Source organism: Necator americanus, chromosome II, assembly GCF_031761385.1.
Source record: "Necator americanus strain Aroian chromosome II, whole genome shotgun sequence".
NCBI lineage: Eukaryota > Metazoa > Nematoda > Chromadorea > Rhabditida > Ancylostomatidae > Necator > Necator americanus.
This window is the reverse complement of record NC_087372.1, coordinates 9242227-9263067: the sequence shown is the minus strand read 5'-3', so window position 1 is coordinate 9263067 and position 20841 is coordinate 9242227. Positions and strand designations below refer to the sequence as shown.

General features: G+C 39.4%; 2 protein-coding genes across 4 annotated transcripts; both read left to right on the top strand.

The window, feature by feature from the left end:
- Window positions 1–5454: 5454 nt before the first annotated feature.
- Window positions 5455–12168, top strand: RB195_017251 (uncharacterized protein; the record flags this gene model as incomplete). Of its 2 annotated transcripts, XM_064184171.1 has the most annotated exons (16): window positions 5455–5564; window positions 6091–6184; window positions 6335–6397; window positions 7043–7208; window positions 7268–7383; window positions 8054–8143; window positions 8639–8731; window positions 8844–8961; window positions 9032–9131; window positions 9236–9307; window positions 9455–9534; window positions 9590–9689; window positions 9970–10159; window positions 10225–10407; window positions 11969–12003; window positions 12099–12168. In XM_064184171.1, the coding sequence occupies 16 exons, from the start codon at window positions 5455–5457 to the stop codon at window positions 12166–12168; spliced, it is 1680 nt and encodes a 559-aa protein (XP_064040052.1). The 2 variants fall into 2 exon arrangements, with proteins under 2 accessions (XP_064040052.1, XP_013293526.2); XM_013438072.2 differs by lacking the exons at window positions 11969–12003; window positions 12099–12168 and having other exon boundaries at window positions 10225–10434.
- A 2165-nt stretch (window positions 12169–14333) lies between these two features.
- RB195_017250 (uncharacterized protein) lies at window positions 14334–19996 on the top strand (the record flags this gene model as incomplete). Of its 2 annotated transcripts, XM_064184170.1 has the most annotated exons (14): window positions 14334–14374; window positions 15403–15477; window positions 15545–15660; window positions 16170–16265; window positions 16486–16602; window positions 16679–16752; window positions 17003–17100; window positions 17890–17965; window positions 18595–18653; window positions 19118–19224; window positions 19299–19375; window positions 19700–19840; window positions 19919–19931; window positions 19989–19996. In XM_064184170.1, 14 exons carry the CDS (start codon window positions 14334–14336, stop codon window positions 19994–19996), a joined length of 1098 nt encoding a protein of 365 aa, XP_064040051.1. The 2 variants fall into 2 exon arrangements, with proteins under 2 accessions (XP_064040051.1, XP_013293527.2); XM_013438073.2 differs by having other exon boundaries at window positions 19919–19996.
- Window positions 19997–20841: the final 845 nt, after the last annotated feature.

Here is a 20841-nt window from a genome sequence, read left to right as displayed (position 1 = left end):
GGTTTTCTTCCACGTAGACGTGCTTAAAATAGGCTCCGTAGTTGCACCAGTTTTTAATTTGTGACGTCAAAAATTGGTTTTATCCTGAGAACTCGGAGAATTTTTTGTTATTCTTAGAAGGGTTGCTTTTCATTATTGCTCTTGACTATGTGTTTGATCTACTCTCTCATCTTGAAGAAAGCTTCGTTCATCAATTTCGTCTTCCGTATTCCACGTAGAATACCACAAATCTATAATGTTTTGAACTCTCTTTCGACTAATCGCTTTGGAGGGCAGTTTTTTTTTGCTCCATCACTGTCTTCACCGTAATTTCCTGGGTTTTCTCAGTACAGCTAGTGGTTTCGTTCATCTGATCGTGTACAGAAGTTTCCCTGCAGCTTTTCGTTTTGCGAGGGAAACGAAGAGCAAGAAAACAAGGATGATCGTGTCTGACTTCTTCATGCAATTCTTGTCTCTTGTACGGCAAATTAAAATCCGTTATATTAAGCTTTAGTTCAATCGAAATACTTTCCGTTCGATAAGATCTGAACTCTGGATGTTTCAGGTTCTTTGTTCTTTTTATCTTGTCATGGCGTGTGATAATATCTGTGTTGCTGAACTAACGAACTTATTAGGTGGGCAACTGTATTATTTGTTAGACCTTAGCTTTTCGAAGTGTCCTTATTATTCTTATTTCTTCTTCACATTTTCTTATTTCATATTCTTCTATATGATGTCTAACCATGATATACCTACTGTAGTTTGCATTATAGCCATGTAATATTGCTAAGAAGAATCTTTGACTCCAGGTACTTCTTAATTGTTTTACTTTTATTCTTTTTATATTCCTTATCTGACTTATAAAGTAAAATGTTGTTTGGGGAGGGACACTCGATGCTGCCCTTATTTCTCGAAATAAATAATCAAATCATTCGGGGCCCTAAGGCGTAAACATTAATCTTAGAGGATGATTGAATATGGTTTGACTCCAAAAGCGTCTCTACAGTTCGAAGAAAAAAAGTTGAAATTTGGAACAAATGCTTTGCCTGAGCCAAGAATGGTAGTGTTGATAGTCCGTATTACGAGAACACGTGACATGCAAACTAAAGTTACTAAGAGAAAAAAAAGTAAGTTAGAACGTCAGGAAATAAGCGCACCACTGAGTAGTCCCCCAAACTACTTTTTTTTTCTCAGACTTATGTGTTTTCGTTCCGATTTAATCTCTATAAACTCTTGAATTACCGTTGAAACATCATGTGTTCGATCTTTTTGTAACATAAATGGCTTTTCACTGTTACAATGATCCATAAATCAACTTGCCAGCTGCTTCGCTCGCTGCTTACATCTGCAAATTTGCACGTGTTCTCGTAATACGCACTATCAACACTACCATTCTTTGCTCAGGCATAGCATTTTTTTCTTCCAAATTTCGACTTTTTTTCTTGGAACTGTAGAGACGCTTCTAGGGTCAGACCATATTGTTCATATATTCATACTTGCGTCTCTTTTCATAAACGTTGCAGACACTTCCATGTTACTATGAACACTATGCGAGTAATTTCAGTTGTGCTCGTAACATGCCTCACATCATACGCATCCGGTCATGGTGATCCTGACAGCAATCCGCTCAACATCTCGTAACAGAGGTGGGTAAACGCTTTCCGCATGCCGTAATTACTACATATTCATCGATTCCTGTTTACTCTCCATGCTAAATTGTCACCTGCAAACCTCTTGCATTCTAGATAGTAGAAGGTAGAAATAGTTTTTTTTTTCGGGTGATGATCTTTTCTAAAATGTCTCTGTAACCATAAATTTTGACGTTAAGAGATAGTTTTGTATTTTTGAGCGACTATTTAACAAGTTGAGCTCACACTACTTAAGTATAATCAAATAAATTGCTTCAGTGAGGTGTTATATTTGCATATATGGCCTTCACGCTTGATTTTACGAGGAATTTTGCGCGGAAACGCAGTTTCAATTTTGAGAGCCACCATCGCCTTATTAGTTTCCTACGATGAGTCATTCGAACGTTTGCTCGAAAAACTCATAAACTCTCTCACGAAATGCCTCTATCGTCTTTCTGTATCACAGATCCAGAAGGGTTCCACAGATGTACAAATCCTGTTCTTGAATCACGAGGTAATATGTAGTCATTGCTCCTTCGCTGACGGCTCCACAAACGATTGGTCCCTCCACCCAAAAAAAAAGAAATCAGTTTAACTTCCTTAATTTTTTTTAGCACGCTTTTCTTTGCTTTAACACGATTTCTACAATCTGTGGCCGATGGTATTTGATCTGGTTTCATGACGTCGCCATCGATAGTCCAATTTCTTATCTTATTCGCAGTCATCACCTATAAATACAGCGCCTGACTGCATTATTAGTTGGTTCACTACAAAGTAGCCGTGATTTTTTTTGCCATTCCTACGATTTCTGGGCAATTTCTAAGCATATGTCAATTGATTGAAAGAAAGAAAGAAAAGTAAGGACTTTGTAGTTTCTCACATGAATTAATATTAATGTGATTGAAACTTATCGCTGCGTGTGAACAACGCGCACATTTCTGTTTCACTCTTGTCCGCTTGCACTCTGCTCCGCATCGGTCCAGCACACGTTGCGGTCGTCGAAGCAGATGTAAGTGTAGGCGGCTGGGTCACGGAATGCGGTAGATGGTTGTTAAATAATTGAATTTCTAGGATTTTTTCCCCAATTATTAGAAATTAGCATCAATTTCCTCACGGTCCGATAAAGCGATGAATGTTATATGATTTCCATTTGCTTCCTCTCGTATAGTCTCCGTCATATCCAGTTTACTGCTCGACCGTAGTGCAGGTGAACTCTTACTGCGCCGCCGCTCTCCTTCATTTGTTCTAGCGGCTTATTTTTCTTGCAAAGTTCTTTCCATTCTAACTCTAGTGTCTTGTGGGAAAGTTTTGTCATTTCTTATTGTCAATAATTGATTGGGGGGTTGATGCTAATATTAGTCCCAGAAGCAAGTGTCCGTTTTAGTCAACCCATTAAGATATTAAATGAATGTAAAACAAAGTGTTTGGTCACACCTTCTTCGATCTTTCTTTATCATTCGCAAATGCCTCGTTACCCTAAGTGTGATTACCCGTGCCAATACATTTAATTGTTCTTGTTTAAAATTTTCTCGAAGTACTTGTTAATGTTGATATCAGATCTCGAAGTTTAAAGTTTAAGTAGTAAAGTCCCCGGACTAAATTAGAAGAAAGATTATGATTATTTCGTCTGCATTTACATTTGCGTTCATTCCTGGTATTATCAAAAGGGAAGTTTTTGCGACAGTTATTCTTTTCAAAGCCTCTATTTAGTGCAATGATTAACTTATGCTGTTTTGACCTTGTAACGGTTGTAATGTTATATCCTTACTGTCTATATCCGTCCATGTATCCGCTACACGTTGTGGTATCCACACGCTGTACTTACTCTGCGGCCAACATATCATTGTCCGCTTGAAATTTTGCATTCGAAGAACCATCCCGTAACAAGTTTGGTGAAACATATGGAAGGTTTTTCTTTTTGAAAAGTACGGTAAAGTCTGTCTTGTTTTTGTCTCAAGTTGCCCAATTTGAAGCATTAATTCCCATGTTATCAACACACTTTTTTTTCAAAGGTTAGGTGTTAATCTCTCCGATGCATGCAAAGTTCTTTGGTACGAACTGAGAAGTTATTAGTGCATTTAAAAACGATGAGAACGTTGAATGTGAAAAGGAACAAAAAGGCGTCGACAGTGGACTTACTGGTCTTGTCACCAACTCATCATCCATTTATTTATTTATTTACTACGCTTAATGGCGTGCCTAGAAGATGTGCCAAGGATGAATACAAACAAATACTGAAGATACATAGTTTAAAAAAAGCAGCAAAAAGGATAGCATAAGCAGGGATTAGCCACGTGTACGATTCCGGCACAAAGATGATTTAGTACTCAAGCCCATCCAAAACTCAGGATGTCAGGTATTGAGACCTGAGTAGTTATCAAAGTGTAGGAAGTGTATAAATATAACGCAAATTCTGAAGTGAATTCTCAAAAGTTTAGATGGTGTATTAACTGTTGGGTTTACGCGGTGCTTATAATTGTTATGTGGCACTCTATTTTCCATTTTCGTTCTTTGAAATTAGCACCAGGAAGCCAGTGTTCGCTCTGATTTTCAAAGTGGTTAGATGTAGCATATCACGAACTTGATTGTGTTGTGATCTCTGTGGGGCAATATGGAGTTCGAATTCTGCACTACAAGCACAGGGATGGCCCCGCTCATTCTTTCCTATTCGTCCTCAAAACGGCGTTGAAACTGTCTTGCTTCCTAGGTACGTTAGAACGTCCAACCTTCTTTCCGTTCCTCTCACCAGCCTTCTCATTGCTTGAACAGGCTGCTGAGGAGACCTCATTGACTGCTGACCGCTCGCTAGTGGATGCGGCGCGTGCACAAGAATGCTAGTTTTCACGTACCTCATAGTGTTTTCAGGACAATTACGGTGAATTGAATGGAACCATGGTGATACTCGTAATCTAGAATCCGAACTGTGTATTGCCCCACATACACCCCAACGTTGGCAATTTCCTGGTATGATTTCTTTAAGAATTTCGAAATGCTATGGTGCGAACATTATTCGACTTTTTTAATTTTGCTAAGTTTTCGTCCAGGAGAAGGTTATGAACTTTCATTGCAGTAGTTGATTGCTAGTAGTTTATTCAAAACTATTGCAATTTCAATGTTTTCGCTGCGATGGTTCGAAAGTAGGGAAAAACCAGCTAAAAAGTGACGGAATTTTATTTGGTTGAGCATAGAATGCTCTGTGGTAATCAGAGCGTGAGTACTTGCAATTATCTTCTGAACTTTCTTATGTTCGATTTCCGCTTATTACTTGCACTTTAGAATGACGTTATTTTTTCTCAGAATTCCTGTATTTTATACAGTCGGTAAAGTCACAACGAGTCTCATTCACTTCCGATCGGCGAAACCAAAGCAAATCACAAAAAAGAAAACAAAGTTGGACTTTACACTTGCAGACGTTATTGTCCTTTCTTTTCTCTCTTTGTTGCAACTGTTGCAAAAACTGTTGAAACTCTCGGCATATCAATTTTATAAGTGTTGTGCCTTGTAACTGAAGTTGTTTTTGACTTTGAGTTTGCTTTTTTTTTCAAGATCAGTGAATTCGTGGTTTGTTTGTCTTCACACCCACAGCTAGGGGGTGGCCGCGCTTTAACAAACAAATGGATTTTAGTGTCTGATATTTCGTAATGCGCATAAACCGTATTATAATAATTTCATAATATATTCCGCATTACGTAGGAATTGTTCAACCGCACATCTTCAGATCGTGCAGAAATTGTCATTCCGTGTTCAATCAGTGTTTAAAGTGTACGCTTGTGCGATCACTTTTCCTTTCCTTTTTTTTCAAGCGTCCTTCTTTCACAATAATTAAAATGCTCTCAGGTAAATCAAGATGACATATAGTGTGGTGGTAGACGGCAGCGACAATAATTCACCACTGAGGTCGCCATCACGAATGCACCGTTCCGGTCATGTAAGGGATAACATTGGAAAGGATTTTGGGTGAGTTTTCGTAACGTCTTGTTCTTTTTATTCACCACACATATTAAACTAATGAAATACAATTGAAGACTTGATAGAGCATGAGGTGTTTTGTGAAAAAATCAAGTACAGCTCTTTAGCCAATTTACGATCGAAAAGTAGTTTTATTGCGTCTGAAAAGTTGCAGTCTATACAATTCGTCCTTCGAGGAGACTGTTTTCAGAGGATAGGCAAAATCTTTTGTGATAGGAATTTAAGGGGTTGTCATATACTTTAAAGACGGCTACGCATGAATAACACGCAGTTATTAGGCGTCTTCCATGTTCAGAGGAAATTAGAAGAAAGTGTGATGATTTATTTTTTCAGATTCTAAATTTCCACTCTAAATTGTAAGGAAAAAACTAATAGAGTTGTACACGAGTTGTTTTTTTTTTCTTGGGTGTAAGCTTTTTTCTTCGCAATAACATAATGTAATATTATTGGGTTTCAGTAGGTGTGTTTTGGTGTCTTCAGGTGCTTCTAAATCTGTATTGCAACCATGTTCCAGAAAGTATGAACTGTGCGTGTTGGTGATTACACAACTGAGCTACATACCAATCACAACGACTATGTTATCTACCGCATTTTACGAACCTACACAGGTTTGTGTACTTTAAACATTTTTCCCCGTTTTGATTGACCTTTATTTACTTATTTGAAATAGTTTCTATGGTAAACCGCGACATTTTCGCCTTTCAGATTATTTCCAAGATGTATTTCTTTACATAATTCAACGCTCCGTTTCTTTCCAGCACACATGCTCGCTTTTGAATCAAACAGGGGATGCAGAGAATTCTGTTCCAATTGATCCTGAGGTTTGCCTACTCATTTTATTCTTGGAATGAAATAGACTATAGAATTTTTGGATTTGTAAAATACTAAAATTGGATAATTTTGGTATAGCTTAATTTTTGGACCGTGGAATAGCCTACTATTCTGAGAATATAGTGTTTTACTAAATGCATGTTTGAATAGAAGGTGAGATAAAGATGGACTATCATTCAGAAGCACTGGGAGTTGTAATAAACTTTTCGATCGAATGAAATTTCGTATCGATCGGTATCAGATCGTAGCGGGTTGCATAACAAAAAGCCACCTAAAAAACCGAAAACAGTTTTCACCTTTTCTCCTGCAGCATAGGTGCGACAGAAAAGAGCAGCACCCCTTTCCGGTGAAGGGAGTCTAGCTCATGAGGTGCAGCTTAAGTGAGGAGGATCCCTCCGCCAACCGTCCAAATGTGAAGGGGTCGGAGCAGCGGCTCTGACTACTGACTGACTGCATGTACGTCCTGCGGTTTGAAATGTAGTTCAGGGAAAGTCCGAAATGCTTGGGTCAATCACAACTAGGTCTACTGTAGGTAAATAGTAAGTCATGCAAGCACACGAGTTAGCTTGTGTCTGTCTTTTCGACTTGCTCACATCATGCATGACAACCTGCCTTAATTAGTTTCCTCTCTTCAGATGACTGATGCCGATTTCAATTCCATACTGCTTGATTGGGGTGAAGCATGCCAACAATCCGCCTTGACTGCATTCATGTCGACGACCTTAATGGCTGGTGCTTTGTCCGGATCGTTTGTTGCTGGATGGTTGGCTGATGCTTATGGACGATTGCTAGTGGTGAAAGGTGTTTATCATCAAGAGAACAATGTTATGACATAGCTAAACTAATATGGAAGTTTTCAGCATGTCTACTGTTAGTATGCGCTGTTAACGGCATGTTTTCTTTTCTTGCCACCACATCATGGTTGCTGTCAGCCGCATTTTTGTTTATCCTGGGTGCTGGATGTGGCGGATATATGGTATGTAATCGGTTCAGCTAAATGTTTTTTTTTTTTCGGAGAGTGATCTGAGGAATTATTATACACTTCGCAGAAATTTATTTAAAATATCTCGCTCGTATATGTTTGAGATTTAAAGCAAACACGAACATTTTTGGCGAGCATTTTTTGCGTTCGAGATGTTTTCTGACGTGTTATTCTAGTTAGCTGAAATTAATAGGGCAATCGGCAACGTGCTGTATTTTTAATGCAAATGATTCGAGGGAAGTTCAAGGGGATTTGTACACTTTTTGTAATACGGATTGGCCCTTATTTTTAGAGTCTAACTGAAAAGCGCTGTTTTGAAAATATTGGACTATTAATTTTTGTCTATGTATTGAAAAGGTAGCTTTTTTTTCTGAGAATCTCGAAACCAGTAGTTATCATTCAAGAATGTTGATGTATTGTATGAGAAAACTGTATAAGCGATGAAAATACTGTATTATGAAAGAAGCGAAAGAAAATTGTCATTTCTAGTTAAGAGTTTGTTATATCAAACGATATTACGGTACTTTGCTCGGCCTAAATTCGTCACAGGACGTGCGATGATGAGTGTGTTCATTGGTTCTAAGATATTGCTTTAAAATATTTGTTCTGTTTATTTTGAAGGTTCCGAGTGAAAAACTTCATATCAGGCTGAATTTCTTTTCAGGTAACGAATCTGGTCCTTCTCATTGAATGCTTAGATCATCCCAGATCGAGGCTTTTGGCTGTATCATTGAACGGATGGAGTTTTTCCATGGTGAGATTAAGTCATTCTCCCATTACAATTCTTTTTTTTTGCTAGTTTTCTCATTGTTAGTGTAGTGGTTGTCTATTTCCAATTTCCACATACCCAATGTAGGTTACGGTACAAAACGGTTGTGGTCCATTGCTCCTTTATACTGATTTTAGGACTCTACTACTCAAGATTGCTGGAATATATAATAAGGAAATTAAATGTGGTGTAGTTGCGTGTGCGGTGTACTCGAAGCAGCGCAGTGGACCGTAGCGGTTAGGTACGTGTTGGGGCCCTTGCAACCACTGTCTCCACCGCACCACTTCGAGCGCAGCCGCTTACGCAACTGTACCGTGATTCACTTTGTTTTGATCCTTATATATACATGTATAAATGTATATGTATCTTTTTTTAAAATTTATTTTCAACGTTTTGATGATACCATAGGAAGAATTACAGTCATGATGAAGTTTAAGCCTGAGGGAAATGTATCCCCGGTAATTTTTTTTTTTTGCCTAGGTTTTTGTTGCTTTCCTGGCTCGGTTCACGCAGCACTGGTTCTCGTTCCACCTTCTCACCGCTTTATTGGCTTTCCTTGCATTCCTAGCATTCGTGAGTTGACTTTTCAAAAATTTCATCACTTTCACATATTGGATCTTCTTGTTGTTACCATTTAGAGATGCATGGAATTCTGTCGAATAAGTTTATTCGTAACCTTTTCTAGCAAATTTGGGTTGTGGAAAGCTGCCGATGGCTAGCTGGTGTGCACCGCACTGCTGAGGCCAGATCTACAGCCATGCAGGTTATGTCAAAGCGTGCAGAGGCAGTGCAGTCCTCTGCTGGTAGGATGTTTTCACCAGATATCACAAAGGATTGTTGCAGCAGTTACTGACTGTAGTTACTATTTTTCAGATTGTCACTGGTGGGAAATACTTGGATTCTCTCAGCCAATGATATCTGCGCCGGATAGAAAGGATGCTGCGAGGAAATATACGTATTCGGATCTATTCAGGTGCTGTTCATATATTTTTTCTCTAGGTGTTGTAAAGGTGTAGGGCTTCTGCTGTGTTCCGCATGAGCATGGTTACTTCTATCTTTACATAGTGATAGTTGCAGTCATCCATCTGTTTACATTCCGTTGATAGCGTTGTGCTACTGCTTCGTGTCATCTTCTGTAGTTTCTTTCGGGTAAGTTTCTAGCGTCTTAGATTTTTGATAAGTTACATTTTCTTAACATATCAGAGCTTCATAATTATTTAGACTTTTGTTTGGTGTTTTCTTTGATACGTTTTGTTAGATATTTCTTTTTTTCTTCGTTACAATGATGTTGTTTAGGTTTTATTTCAATGCCGATGCTTTACCCGGGAATCGGTATTTGAATATGGCTTTCATGGGACTATTGAAGTTCATCCTAGGTATATCCCGTAGTTATATTGGTTTCATTCTTCTTCATCTCACTATTAATTGAAGGTCTTTTACCGTTTGCTGTGTCATCATTTGTTGGTCGCCGGCCAATAATTTCTACATCTGTCGGATTAGCATGCTTAGGAGCATGGCTTACTGTAGTGAGGTAAGAGAAGCTTCTTCATCATCTGTTTTGCACTACTAGAATAATCTTATCTTCGAGTAAACGATTAAATAAGTGAATTAAAATCATTTTTATGCTGGAATCATCATTGAAGGCATAAATTTCATAGGATTGTATGCGCTTTGTTATAATCACTCACTTAAGCAGTAAGCTTTAAGAAAGCTCTTATTGTTAGTGATTTGTATCTTGCTGCTCAAGTTTTGTCAAAAGAGATGGTGTGGAAATGAAAATTTTGAAGATTTTTGATGTCTTGCATTTTAAGTCAATTATGTGGTGCCTCTGCTGGCCACTGGTCGCTGGCTGCCCTATCCTTAGTTGTTTCTGGTGCACTGGACCCAGCGTGGAAGATCAATCATCTGTACTCGGCCGAGCTCTTCCCTACCGTAGTTCGAAATATGGCACGAGCTGTGTGCAACGTTGCTGCAAGGCTGGGATCAGTAGCTGCGCCAATGGTTAGTTCCGTTGTTGTGTTGAAATGTTGCAGAATTTGGAGATCAATGGCGTTGCTTAATTTTAGGTGGTTCACCTTCGGACAACACACTATCTTATACCGTATCTAGCATTTGCTGCATTTCTCACGATACAACTTGTCGTTGTGGCAGCTTTTATCCCCGAGACTAAAGATAAACCTCTTCCGGAAGAACTACCGCCTTCGACCGATGCTGCAGCACAAAGTGAGCGAATGCTTGAATGCAAGGAAGTTAGCTCAAGATCACTAGATGTCTAGTCGCACCTTTTCAGCTAAATTTGTTTTCTGGTGCATTTTCTCGTATTCTCTGATATGTAACAAAGCTTGTAGGTACTGTAATTATAAATGCCTGTCGTATTTAATGTAGTTAATAACAAATTTCCGGGTACTTATGGGTTCATAAAAAAAAGCCTTTTTCAAAAACCCATGCAACCTCAAGAGGAAACATTCTGTTAAGATTCCATATTATTCTATCGTGGTAAGAAAAGTCATCAGTTGTTTGGCGCTTTTGTATCTTAGAAAACTACAAGTGATACAAATATTTTTTCCTAAATCATAGATCTAAAGGCGTAGAGCTTTGAAAAAAGGCATTGTTTACGTTTTCCTTGGTCTTTACTGTCAATGAATGGAAGCGCGATAAAAAGTGCAGTGCTCTTTCTGTAATTGCAGAATAAGTGGAAACAATGCATAGATTCTTGTAATGTTTGCACATTTACATCCAAATATAGTAAGCACATCCGTTATCGTTTTTTTTTAGTGTTGTTGTACATATTGCACAGTAAATCCTCTTATTGTTGTTCATTATGTGATTTCTTAAGGTTGCAGTGGCAGGTAACTCTTTGAATTTAATTACAACGATCCTATTGCTGTTAATTTTTCTGAGCCGGTGGCTAATGCTCATACGTTGCTTGTAGTATTTTTCATCTGTATAGTTGTATACCTTGTTATAATTTCATTCGAAAGTGATCTATTCCGTGATATTTTCGTCCTTCTATACTGTTGACTAATTTATTTTCCTGTTAGAGCTAAGATTCTGTTATATCAAACTGATAAATATTGCACTATTCGTAGCAGAGTTCAAAATACATTGTATTGTTTATGATTGTAATGATAGAGGTGGAATGTATCCAGTCAGATATCACCATATACTAGCCGGAGAGGGTAGCAACCGTATTTTTGGCCAGTTGGGAAAATTTCTAAACCGATGGTTTCTATTAGGCTAATCATTCAAGTTAACACGAATGCGTGAACTGCATAAAGTGAGCGAAAAACTGAATATTAACTCTAATAGTTCAATCAGACTCTTAACCACCTTTTGCGGATCACAAAAAAAAAACGCAAAAGAACTCTCATTAACCATATTCTATTGCTGGTGTCTGTACTAATATTAGCAACACATGTGCGCAATGAAGGTAACTTAACCCATCTTCTCATACAGTAGGATCAAAACCATATGAAGCACCGTGCAGTTGCGTAAGCGGTTGCGCTCGAAACGGTGCGGTGGGCCGTTGCGGTTAGGATTGAGTGAGGACCGTTGCTACCATCGTTTATTGCTGCAGTTCGCGATGGTCCCACCTAGATTCCAACCGCCTTCGCCAGCGCGCCGCTTAGAGCGAAGCCACTTACGCAACTGCGCCGTTCTTAACGTCGTTTTGATCCGACTGTAGCTATAGTGGGCAGGGCAGAAAATAACATAAATGTATTATTATTCCATTCAATTATTGTATTCAGTCGATTTTTAGAGATGCGTTTGCGAACGAATTCGCGGATTCGTATTTAGAAATGATGACAGGTGGTAAGAAGTCTGTATTGGAAAAGGAATAGAAGGTAAATGAAAAGTATCTTTATGTGTGATAATATGTTATAGAATTTCTATACATTTATTCTATACTTTGTTATAGAATTTCTATATAAGTTTATAGGTTTTTTACCTCCGTAGGAGAACCAACACGAAAACCAAAGAAAGAAGGGAACCAAGGAAATGGTAATTAGATGTTTACCTTTAAGAATTCTAATGGCGTCACCATGCTTATCAAGAGCATAAAAGGAGCAATAACCACAACTGAGCTCGGCGCGATTCCTTGGTAATAAATAGGAAAGGTGATAACTGATATCAAAGGCTGTTAGGAGGCCACCGTTCAGTTTTTCATGCGATGTATCTCGTGTGTTACCAGCACTTGAATGAAAAATCAATATCGTAACATATTGCGTTGAAGGTTATATGATGGCTAGATGGTAGTCGAACGTTCGCTGCCGTGTTCAATTCCTTTCGCGAAGTTTCTCACATCGATTATGCATGGAACATATTCACGTTTTTGTTCTTACAACATTCGTGTCACGTTTCCGATTTTAATTGGATTCTTACATTTTTCGATATTTTTAGCACATTGACTTTTTAATATTCATGAGACATGGATGCAAAAAAACTGTTTTTGATCTTTCGTCTTCACATCTTTCATATGTGGCTTAGTGGTAATGTTTTTGTTAACTATTACGTAAACTATTTCCTTTTTTTTTTGTTTTGGTAGTTTTTCATTTTTTTCTCGTATAATACTGAATGGATATAGATTATATACGTAATTAAGTAACAACCCATCCTTGAGCTGTACCCAGTTGGACGTATAGAACAATACGTAATTACGCAAGTAATTCCATTCAATGCGTTACGAACACTTCTACGACAATCCGAATTTTCATCTCAGAAGGCATCGGAATGGGACGGGGAAACTTTCAACTATTAGGGACTATAAAACAAAAAAACAAAAAAAATGCTAAAGGTATAGTAGGGTTAAAAAAATGAAGCATGGCACAGGTGCGTAAGCGAGTACACTCGAAGCGGCATGGTGCGGTTAGGATCGTGGCAGAAACCCTGTTAGTACCACTCATCATTGCAGCTCGTGGTGGTCCCAGATTGATTCCAACCGCTTTCCCCACCTCGCCGCTCCAAGCGCAGCCACTTATGCAACTGCACCATTGCTTTGCTGACCCGACTATAGTAAATATATTTTTTGTGAATCGTCTTGCTCGTTTGCGTTACCATGTCATAAGGTTTGAGGTTTGAGGGTTGACTGATACAAAAAACCTGTATATCTGCGTGCAGTCTGATCGAACGCCTCAAATCTTATTTATGTGCTGCTCTCTGTTGTCGAGCACCCTGTGGCATCCTCGTTGCAAGACCTTCAATTGACGCTGCAACTTTGTAGCGCTCGAAGTCAGAATGCTGTATAGGGGTCAAATGTTTTCAACTCAACTATGCCTATACTGCTTATTGGGAAAAAATTGGAGTGTGAGAAATCCTCTTTTCATCTTATTTTACTGACCTGGTCTAAAGCGTGAAGTTAGTGCGATTTTTTTGTGAATAGGAATGAAAATTCCCTTTTAAATGTGTACATCTTTGTTGTTCCAAGTGGAAATTATAGGGTCAGATAAATCTTTTCCTTTGATAGATCTATGGAAATTTTTCCCGACTCTGCGGAAACGCTGATTATTGATCGCATAGGCTCGTGAGAGGCTGCGTACTAAGTTGAAATGTTTGCATGAGTCATCCTTAACGCTGTAATATGTGTAAAATATCCTTGGAAACATATCAAAAGTGTGAAACTTTGGTATCTTTTAAACAAACAGGATTTCTAACAATGTAGCGCTCATCTTATTCTAATGGAATTTTCTTCTGTAAATCATTTTTTTTTCTGACTTTCATCCAACTATCTACTTCCTCTTCCAAGTACTGTTACATCTGTTGCCTCGTCGTCACTGCGTTATATACAGATAAGCTTTCGAGTTCTACTATGTCCGCAGTCACGGAAATCGGAGAATTAGAGTCAGGACAAAACGACATGACGCACCGTACAGTTGCGTAAGCGGCTGCGCTCGGAGCCGTGTGCTGGAGAAAGCGGTTAGAATCGAGGTGGGACCATCGTGAACTGCAGAGATGGTTGGTGCTGGTAAGGGTCCCCTTGGACCCTCACCGCTACACTCCAACGCGCCGCTTTGAGCGCGGCCGCTTTGAGCGCGGCCGCTTCCGCAACCGCACCATGCTTCATGTCGTTTTGACCCTACTATACCCTATATCATATTTAGCCCATTGCATGTGATTGCGTAGTGGACAGTTCTTCTTCTGGAGAAAATATTCAAAATTCTGTAATCTTTGCTCTGAAATGTGTCTCAAAGTCAGTCAGCTCTTTTTCTATGGAGGATTGTGAGTATTTTATGAGGATTTTATTTTTTTTTTGTCTTGGTAACTGTGATTGTTATGGTTTGTTAAGGTTATTTCAGAGAGATTTTTGCTGAAAAACGAAAATTTGGTTTCTTCTATTGAGAGGTGCTGTCTGCAAGTCATCATTAAGAGAACACAAATTCCCCCCTTTTGGACTGTCCCATAAATATTGTGGTATTCTCAATTGCAAAAATTAAAATCTGAAGGACTTTTGAAAGAATGTCATTGAAAATCTACCAGAAAAATGCAAAAGAATTGTAGAAAATAACGTAGAATTTATAGTATAGTCAGAATGACATGAAGCACGATGTTGCGTAAGCGGCTGCGCTCGAAGCGTAGCGGATGAGAGTAGCGATTAAGATCGGGTTGGGATCGTAGCTGCCAAAACTCATCGCTGCAATTCGCAGTGATCTTACTTCGGTTCCAAGAGCCTTCTACAGCGCGCCGCTTCTGGTGCTTCCGCCTACGCGACTGCACAGTGGTTCACGTCGTTTTGACACTATTATATTTCGGAATTAAATTGCTTTTTTAGGTCCTAATTTTGGAAAACAAATTAAGTACAAGATATCGCACCGATATCGATATTTATGGGACCAGCCAATATTTTAAATTAGTTTAATTCAACCTAGTTCAAGCTAGGTTTCTCACAGGCAGGAACTAAAGTGGACCTTGAACTGCTCTCACAAGTTAAGGACCAGGTACCAGCCAGGTGGCTTTACATCTGTACAGAAAGCGGTGAAATTCCTTCTCGGCCAGGATAGTAGCGATGTGCATTAGATTGGAGCTGGATGAAGGAGAAAAAAGTGTGTGTCGAGCAAAGAGAGAATATGCGTTTTGGAGATGCTTCGCTGACGCTCGGGCCATTAATTTTGGTGCCGACTATACTCAGTCTCAGCGACTTTGACGTAACTTAAAAAGTTGTTTGGTCGTACTTTATCTGTGACTCTCTCTCTAGTTTACACTACATTGCTACAGCAATCAAAAAGGTGCCTCCTATTTACTTTGTTCAGAGGCCTACTTATATCGTGGGTAGCGTTAGTTTATCGCTACAACGATCCAAGCACAAGGACCACACAGCTGTATGAGTGAGTTTTTCTTCAGATATTTCTGGAACGGTGTGAAATTTAGCGTTCTTGATCACTTTCAACGTAGATTACCTCTTCGTCCCGTTCTTGAAGGGCCGACAGCAGTTAATGAGAAACTGCAGAATGTTGAGTACATATTAAAGGGCAAAATTGAAGGGCCAGAGTCACTGGTTGTTGAGGGAGGTACGTTCTTTTTTATGCGCAGGTTTTCTAGAATAATTCCCCTTCTGGAATTGCAAACATACAACATACATTAGTGTTGAGTATTACAAATCTCTAGGTTTTCAATCCAGTTCTCAATACTTGCTAACTCCTCTGCTTTCTTTTTTCGATTGCCTACTTCTCTTTAGTGGGCGTTTCTTTTTCTTTAGCGAATTTCATAGGGTGGTTTTAACCACCAGATGTTTGTAATGTTCTTTTCTATGTTGGAAGTTTTAATTTTATTGTCTTGTCAAAACGATCAGAAGTTCGCTGCAGTTGCGTAGGCTGCTGCGCTCGAAGCGGCACGGTGGAGGTTGCGATTAGAACCGAGGGAGACCCTCACTAGCTCTACTTGTCGCTACAGTGAAGGTAGTGATGGTCCCACCTCGGACCTAATTGCTCGCTCTCCCGCGCCGCTTCGAGTGCAGCAGCTTCCACAACTGCACTGAGCTACTGGGCGTTTTGATCCGACTATACCCTCTTGTTTTCAGACTCTATATACACTGGCCTGTACGATGGAAGAGTTGTCCACATTAAAAACGGGAAAATTGTGAAGGAGGTACGATTCACAAAGCAAACGAAATGTGGTTGGTTGCTTCTTTTTGTAATTCTCTATTTCTTTTTGAATTTTTCCTCTACAAATTATCTTCTCTCTTCTTGTTGCAGATGTGAACTTGTGTTTTTTGTAACTTGCATTGGTTAGTTGGAGGGTCTTCGCTTCTCTGCTTGCATTCGATTGTTCGATATTTCTGGAGAATCCTCATTTTCTTTACCTTGATTTTGATTTCAGAATGCTCGTTTTTTCAGGATCCTTCGAAACGGAACCTTTATGTGGTCGTCCGCTTGGAATTCGTCGTCTTAACAAGAAAGAATTCGTAGTTGCCGATGCTTATCTAGGAATTTTCGTTGTGGATTTGAAGGCTGGTTTGTGTACAGCTGTAAAAATTCCGCCATCTTCAATTTGAAGATTAGGCAGTTAATACTCAGCAATGTGGTTTAGGTACTTTCCGACATCTTGTTAAGAGTAACATACCTATTGAGGGGCGCTATATGAAATTTGTTAACGATGTGGAGGTGAGCTAGACCTGCAAATGTATACATATACGTATATTTAACACGGGGACTGCAACACTTTTTATGCAAGGCATAGATTTCCTCAGCTTGGTGCTCTCTCTCTCCCTCTCTCTCGCTTTCTGTTTTTTTCTCTTTATCCTCCCGTCCCAGTCGGAAATACATCACTGTTGTTCTAGTGAACATACCTGGATGAGAAGCCTCTCTGCATTTAATCGTTTTCCTTTTCCTTTTTTTAATATGCATTATTTAGGTGCTTGATGAAGATACAATCGTCTTCACGGATAGCTCATCCAGATGGGATCGACGCCACGTTCTTCATATTATCCTTGAACATGAGGCCACTGGAAGGTCCGCAATATCCAAGACGTTCTTCAGAACTTTTTTCCTCTAATTTCAATTTTTCCTCGCAATTCATACGGCTACTTTCTTCCTTAGAGGAACAATATCACGAGTTTGATGGTGCTGGGGTCTCTGTGGGATAATCTATTGTTTGGCTTCTAGACTATGAGTGTTAGCGTGGCTACGCCCTATTTCCATTTATTTCCACGTCCTCGAAAACTGCGTGGGAACCGCCGTATTTCCTACGATATACGTTAGAATGCTTCACCCGTGTACACGCTCCTGTTCCTTCATTGGTTTTACTTAGGTAGGTCTAGGTAGATCAATGGGGAAAAAATGTAGCCGAGGGTGGAAGGGGAGGGGGGAGGGGAGCGGGAATCAGTGGCGCCCTTATTTCCCGAGGCTCTAACTTACTTTTTTCTCTTAGTAGCTTTAGTTTACATGTCCTTTAAGCCCAATGCTTTCGCCTTGGGACCCCGTTTGATTTGATTATTTACTTCGAAAAATGAGGGCGCCCCTGAGTGCCCTTCCCCCCCCCCCCCAACTACATTAATCTCGAATAATTGATTATCGACCGCTCATTCTTGGACGCAGGACATTCTAACGTACCTTATAGGAAAGGAGGCGCTCCCACAGCGTTTTTTTTTTTTGAAAGATTACGGGGGAATTGAGGGTGGTCACGCTAACACTCATAATCTACAATCCCCAACTCCCTCTTGCCTCAAAAAGACCTCAATCTCGTAATGTGATGCCTCTAAGCACATCTGAAGTAAGAAATTTCAAAGATGGTTCTTTCAGAATATTCAAACACAAAATCTCTACCGGAGAAACGACAGTGCTCGTGGATAACTTATTCCTTCCGAATGGAATCCAGGTAGACCAGTATTGAACAAACTGTGGTCACTTAAGGGCAACATACCACGAATACCATAATCCGACGTGGTGAGGGACGGCACGGCAAAAGCTAGAGATGGAAGTTGCAGATTCCATACAGATCAGGGGAGGTTTCGCTCATCTCCCCCTCAATATTACTAAATAAGGCGTGGGAGCCGCTTTAGTTTCTACGAGGAACGTTAGAATGCTCCTCTATGTATTCGTTCTGGTCCACTCAGCAACCTTTTCATTGGTTTCACTTGAATAGGCAATCGAAGAGAACTCACTTGCTTCCGACCGCTGCGCATCCGGATGCGGCGCGTGTGCAAGTGTGGAGCGTCGGAACTGAAATCGTTGTGAAAAGCGGAGTCTTTCACGGAGTTTTTTCTTACTACGATTACGGAGAGATGTGCGGAGCCGCCCCTGATCCTGCAATCTACGACCCCAGATGGAGTTTGTCCATCGGAAATCCATACCGCGACAGATTCGTGGGGTGATGCCTTTAACCGTGAAATTTTACAATTTCACGAGAGTCATGGTTCTTTTGCTGTTACTTTATTTGTTACTTGGGATCTCGACCTACTTTTTTGCTGTCCTTGCTCGTCCACCTTATTAACGTCGTTTCTTCAGCTGCATCCCGATGGCAGATCAATATTGTTCGCTGAATGTAACATGGCTAGAATCGGCCGGTAGGTATTGGTACCCTTTATATGTATTTTCTTTCTTACCGGAAATTCTTCCTTCCACTATGTCCAACGTAGTTTCTACGATTATGGAGAGTTTCATGCTGCTTTAATTACAATGAATGAATAATTCGCTCGATTTTTTCCGCTTCTGTTCCAAACGAAGCATTGTTGTTGCAAAATGCATCGTGGTTTCTGATTTTGCTGCTATTTAAAGTTAATTTATTCACTTGATCATGGTATTCGAATAATTAGAAATTTGAAATGAATTGATGAATAAAATTATGACTTTTATTTTCTGCTGGCAAAAAACCCAACAACTCCGTAACTTACTGGTTTGCAGGGAGTAGTCTTTGGATTTTTTTTTTGTTTTTCAGACAAGCCGTATTTTGCGAGTTAGCCCATTAATTTTAGTGAATTTACGTAAGTAAAAATGGGATAACACTTTTATCTTGGCAAGATTTGTTTAGATTGAATCTTGAAACAAACGAAGTGACTCCGTTTGCTCTCAATTTGCCAGGTCTGCCGGATAACATCCGTCCAGGAGCGGACAGCACACTTTGGGTAGGAATGGCTGGTATGTATGCTGCAATGGTCCCTATAAAAGTATGGTGAATAAGTTAAGAGGTGAGCAGAATCGAAGATGTTTAGGTGTTCGTCATTCGGGTGCCCCATCAATGATTGACGCGGCTGGTCCGTACCCACTACTGAGACAAATTTTCATGGATGTGAGTCTAAAATCCAAAAAAAAAATATTTTCAAAAACCCGACAAGTGATGGTCGCAAATTTTTTTTCTGCAACGCGTCTTTATTCGATAAAATGTTCTGAGCGTCTTTTTGTGTACTCTCTCTAATTTTTTCTCCTTTTTTTTTATTTGCTATTCGTACTCTATTTTATTCTGGAAGAGTTGCTAGGTCATTTGGCCTTGTTCATGGATGAAAGTGCAACCTTTTTTTTCCGCACGCTCTCACTAATGCTTTTGCTCGCAAGACCTTTTTGTTAGGAAAGAAAAGTTATTATCCATTTTTCAATTATTCCAGCCTTACTTTAGTTCATACCTGAGAGCTGGTGGATCAAATACGTGCATATGGTCCGACCACGTCATGCAATGGTTATTCAACTGAATGCTGATGGAGAAATTGTGCAATCGCTGCACGACACTAAAGGAGCAAATATTCAAGATGTATCGCAGGTGGGACCGAAGTGATCCTTTGAGGCTTCTCACTAGCAAAAAAGTGACAAATTTTAAATTTACTCCGTTCGTTTCTAGGTCTCACAAGAAGGTGATTATCTCTACTTCGGCAGTTTTCATAATAAATACATTGCTCGACTATATATAGGGAAGTAACTGTGAGAGAGGTCAACCTTCCCTGAACCTTGGCATAGAGATCGCAACTTGTCGATTATCAAACTGAAGCAAGAGCCAAGATAATTAACATACTTTATTACGGCTAACGTTTCGGCGTCGTCGCTTTCGTCAGAGCCTAAGTAGCCGCGTTGTGTGATATTAGCGGACCTCCACGCCATAAAATCGCTCCTTAACGCTCCTTATTAAAGTTTTTTTTTTTTAAACAATCTTGGCTCTTGCTTCAATTTGGCAATCGACAAGTTGTAATTGTAAAGTTTTTCTTGTTTTGAATTGTACCTATTTATTTGCTTACATTATATATTTTTGCATTTTTACCTGCGCGCATCGTTCTTTTATACTCGAATGAATTGTTTTTGACCATTGCTGTTGTGCATCAATAATTCGAATATTTAAAGAGTGAGGTCACCAATGTTGACTCGATTTGACATTTCAAAGCAAGTGATAACAAGTACTAGAGGAACTGGTTATCTTAGCGAGTAATGTAAATATTTGAATGGGCAACCATTAGGAGAACCTCATATATTGATTTTTTTCGAACTTTTTTCTTCACTATTTTCTCTGTGTAACACCGAGATAGCTCTTTACTTCTGGTTGTTGGCTCCTGAGCTGCCCGCAGGGCATAATTTGAAACTAATGATAAGTAATAAATCGTAATAGGGTGAAATTTAGGAACAAATTCAATTCTCCTTGTTTGTATTATCTTTGCAATAACAACTTTACAGGCGTAGGAAAAGGAGAAAAATTAGAATTACTACAAAATTCAACTAAGGCTAGGTCATTTTTCGAAGGAGAAGTTGAAGGAAAAGTTAGAAACTTGTCAAATT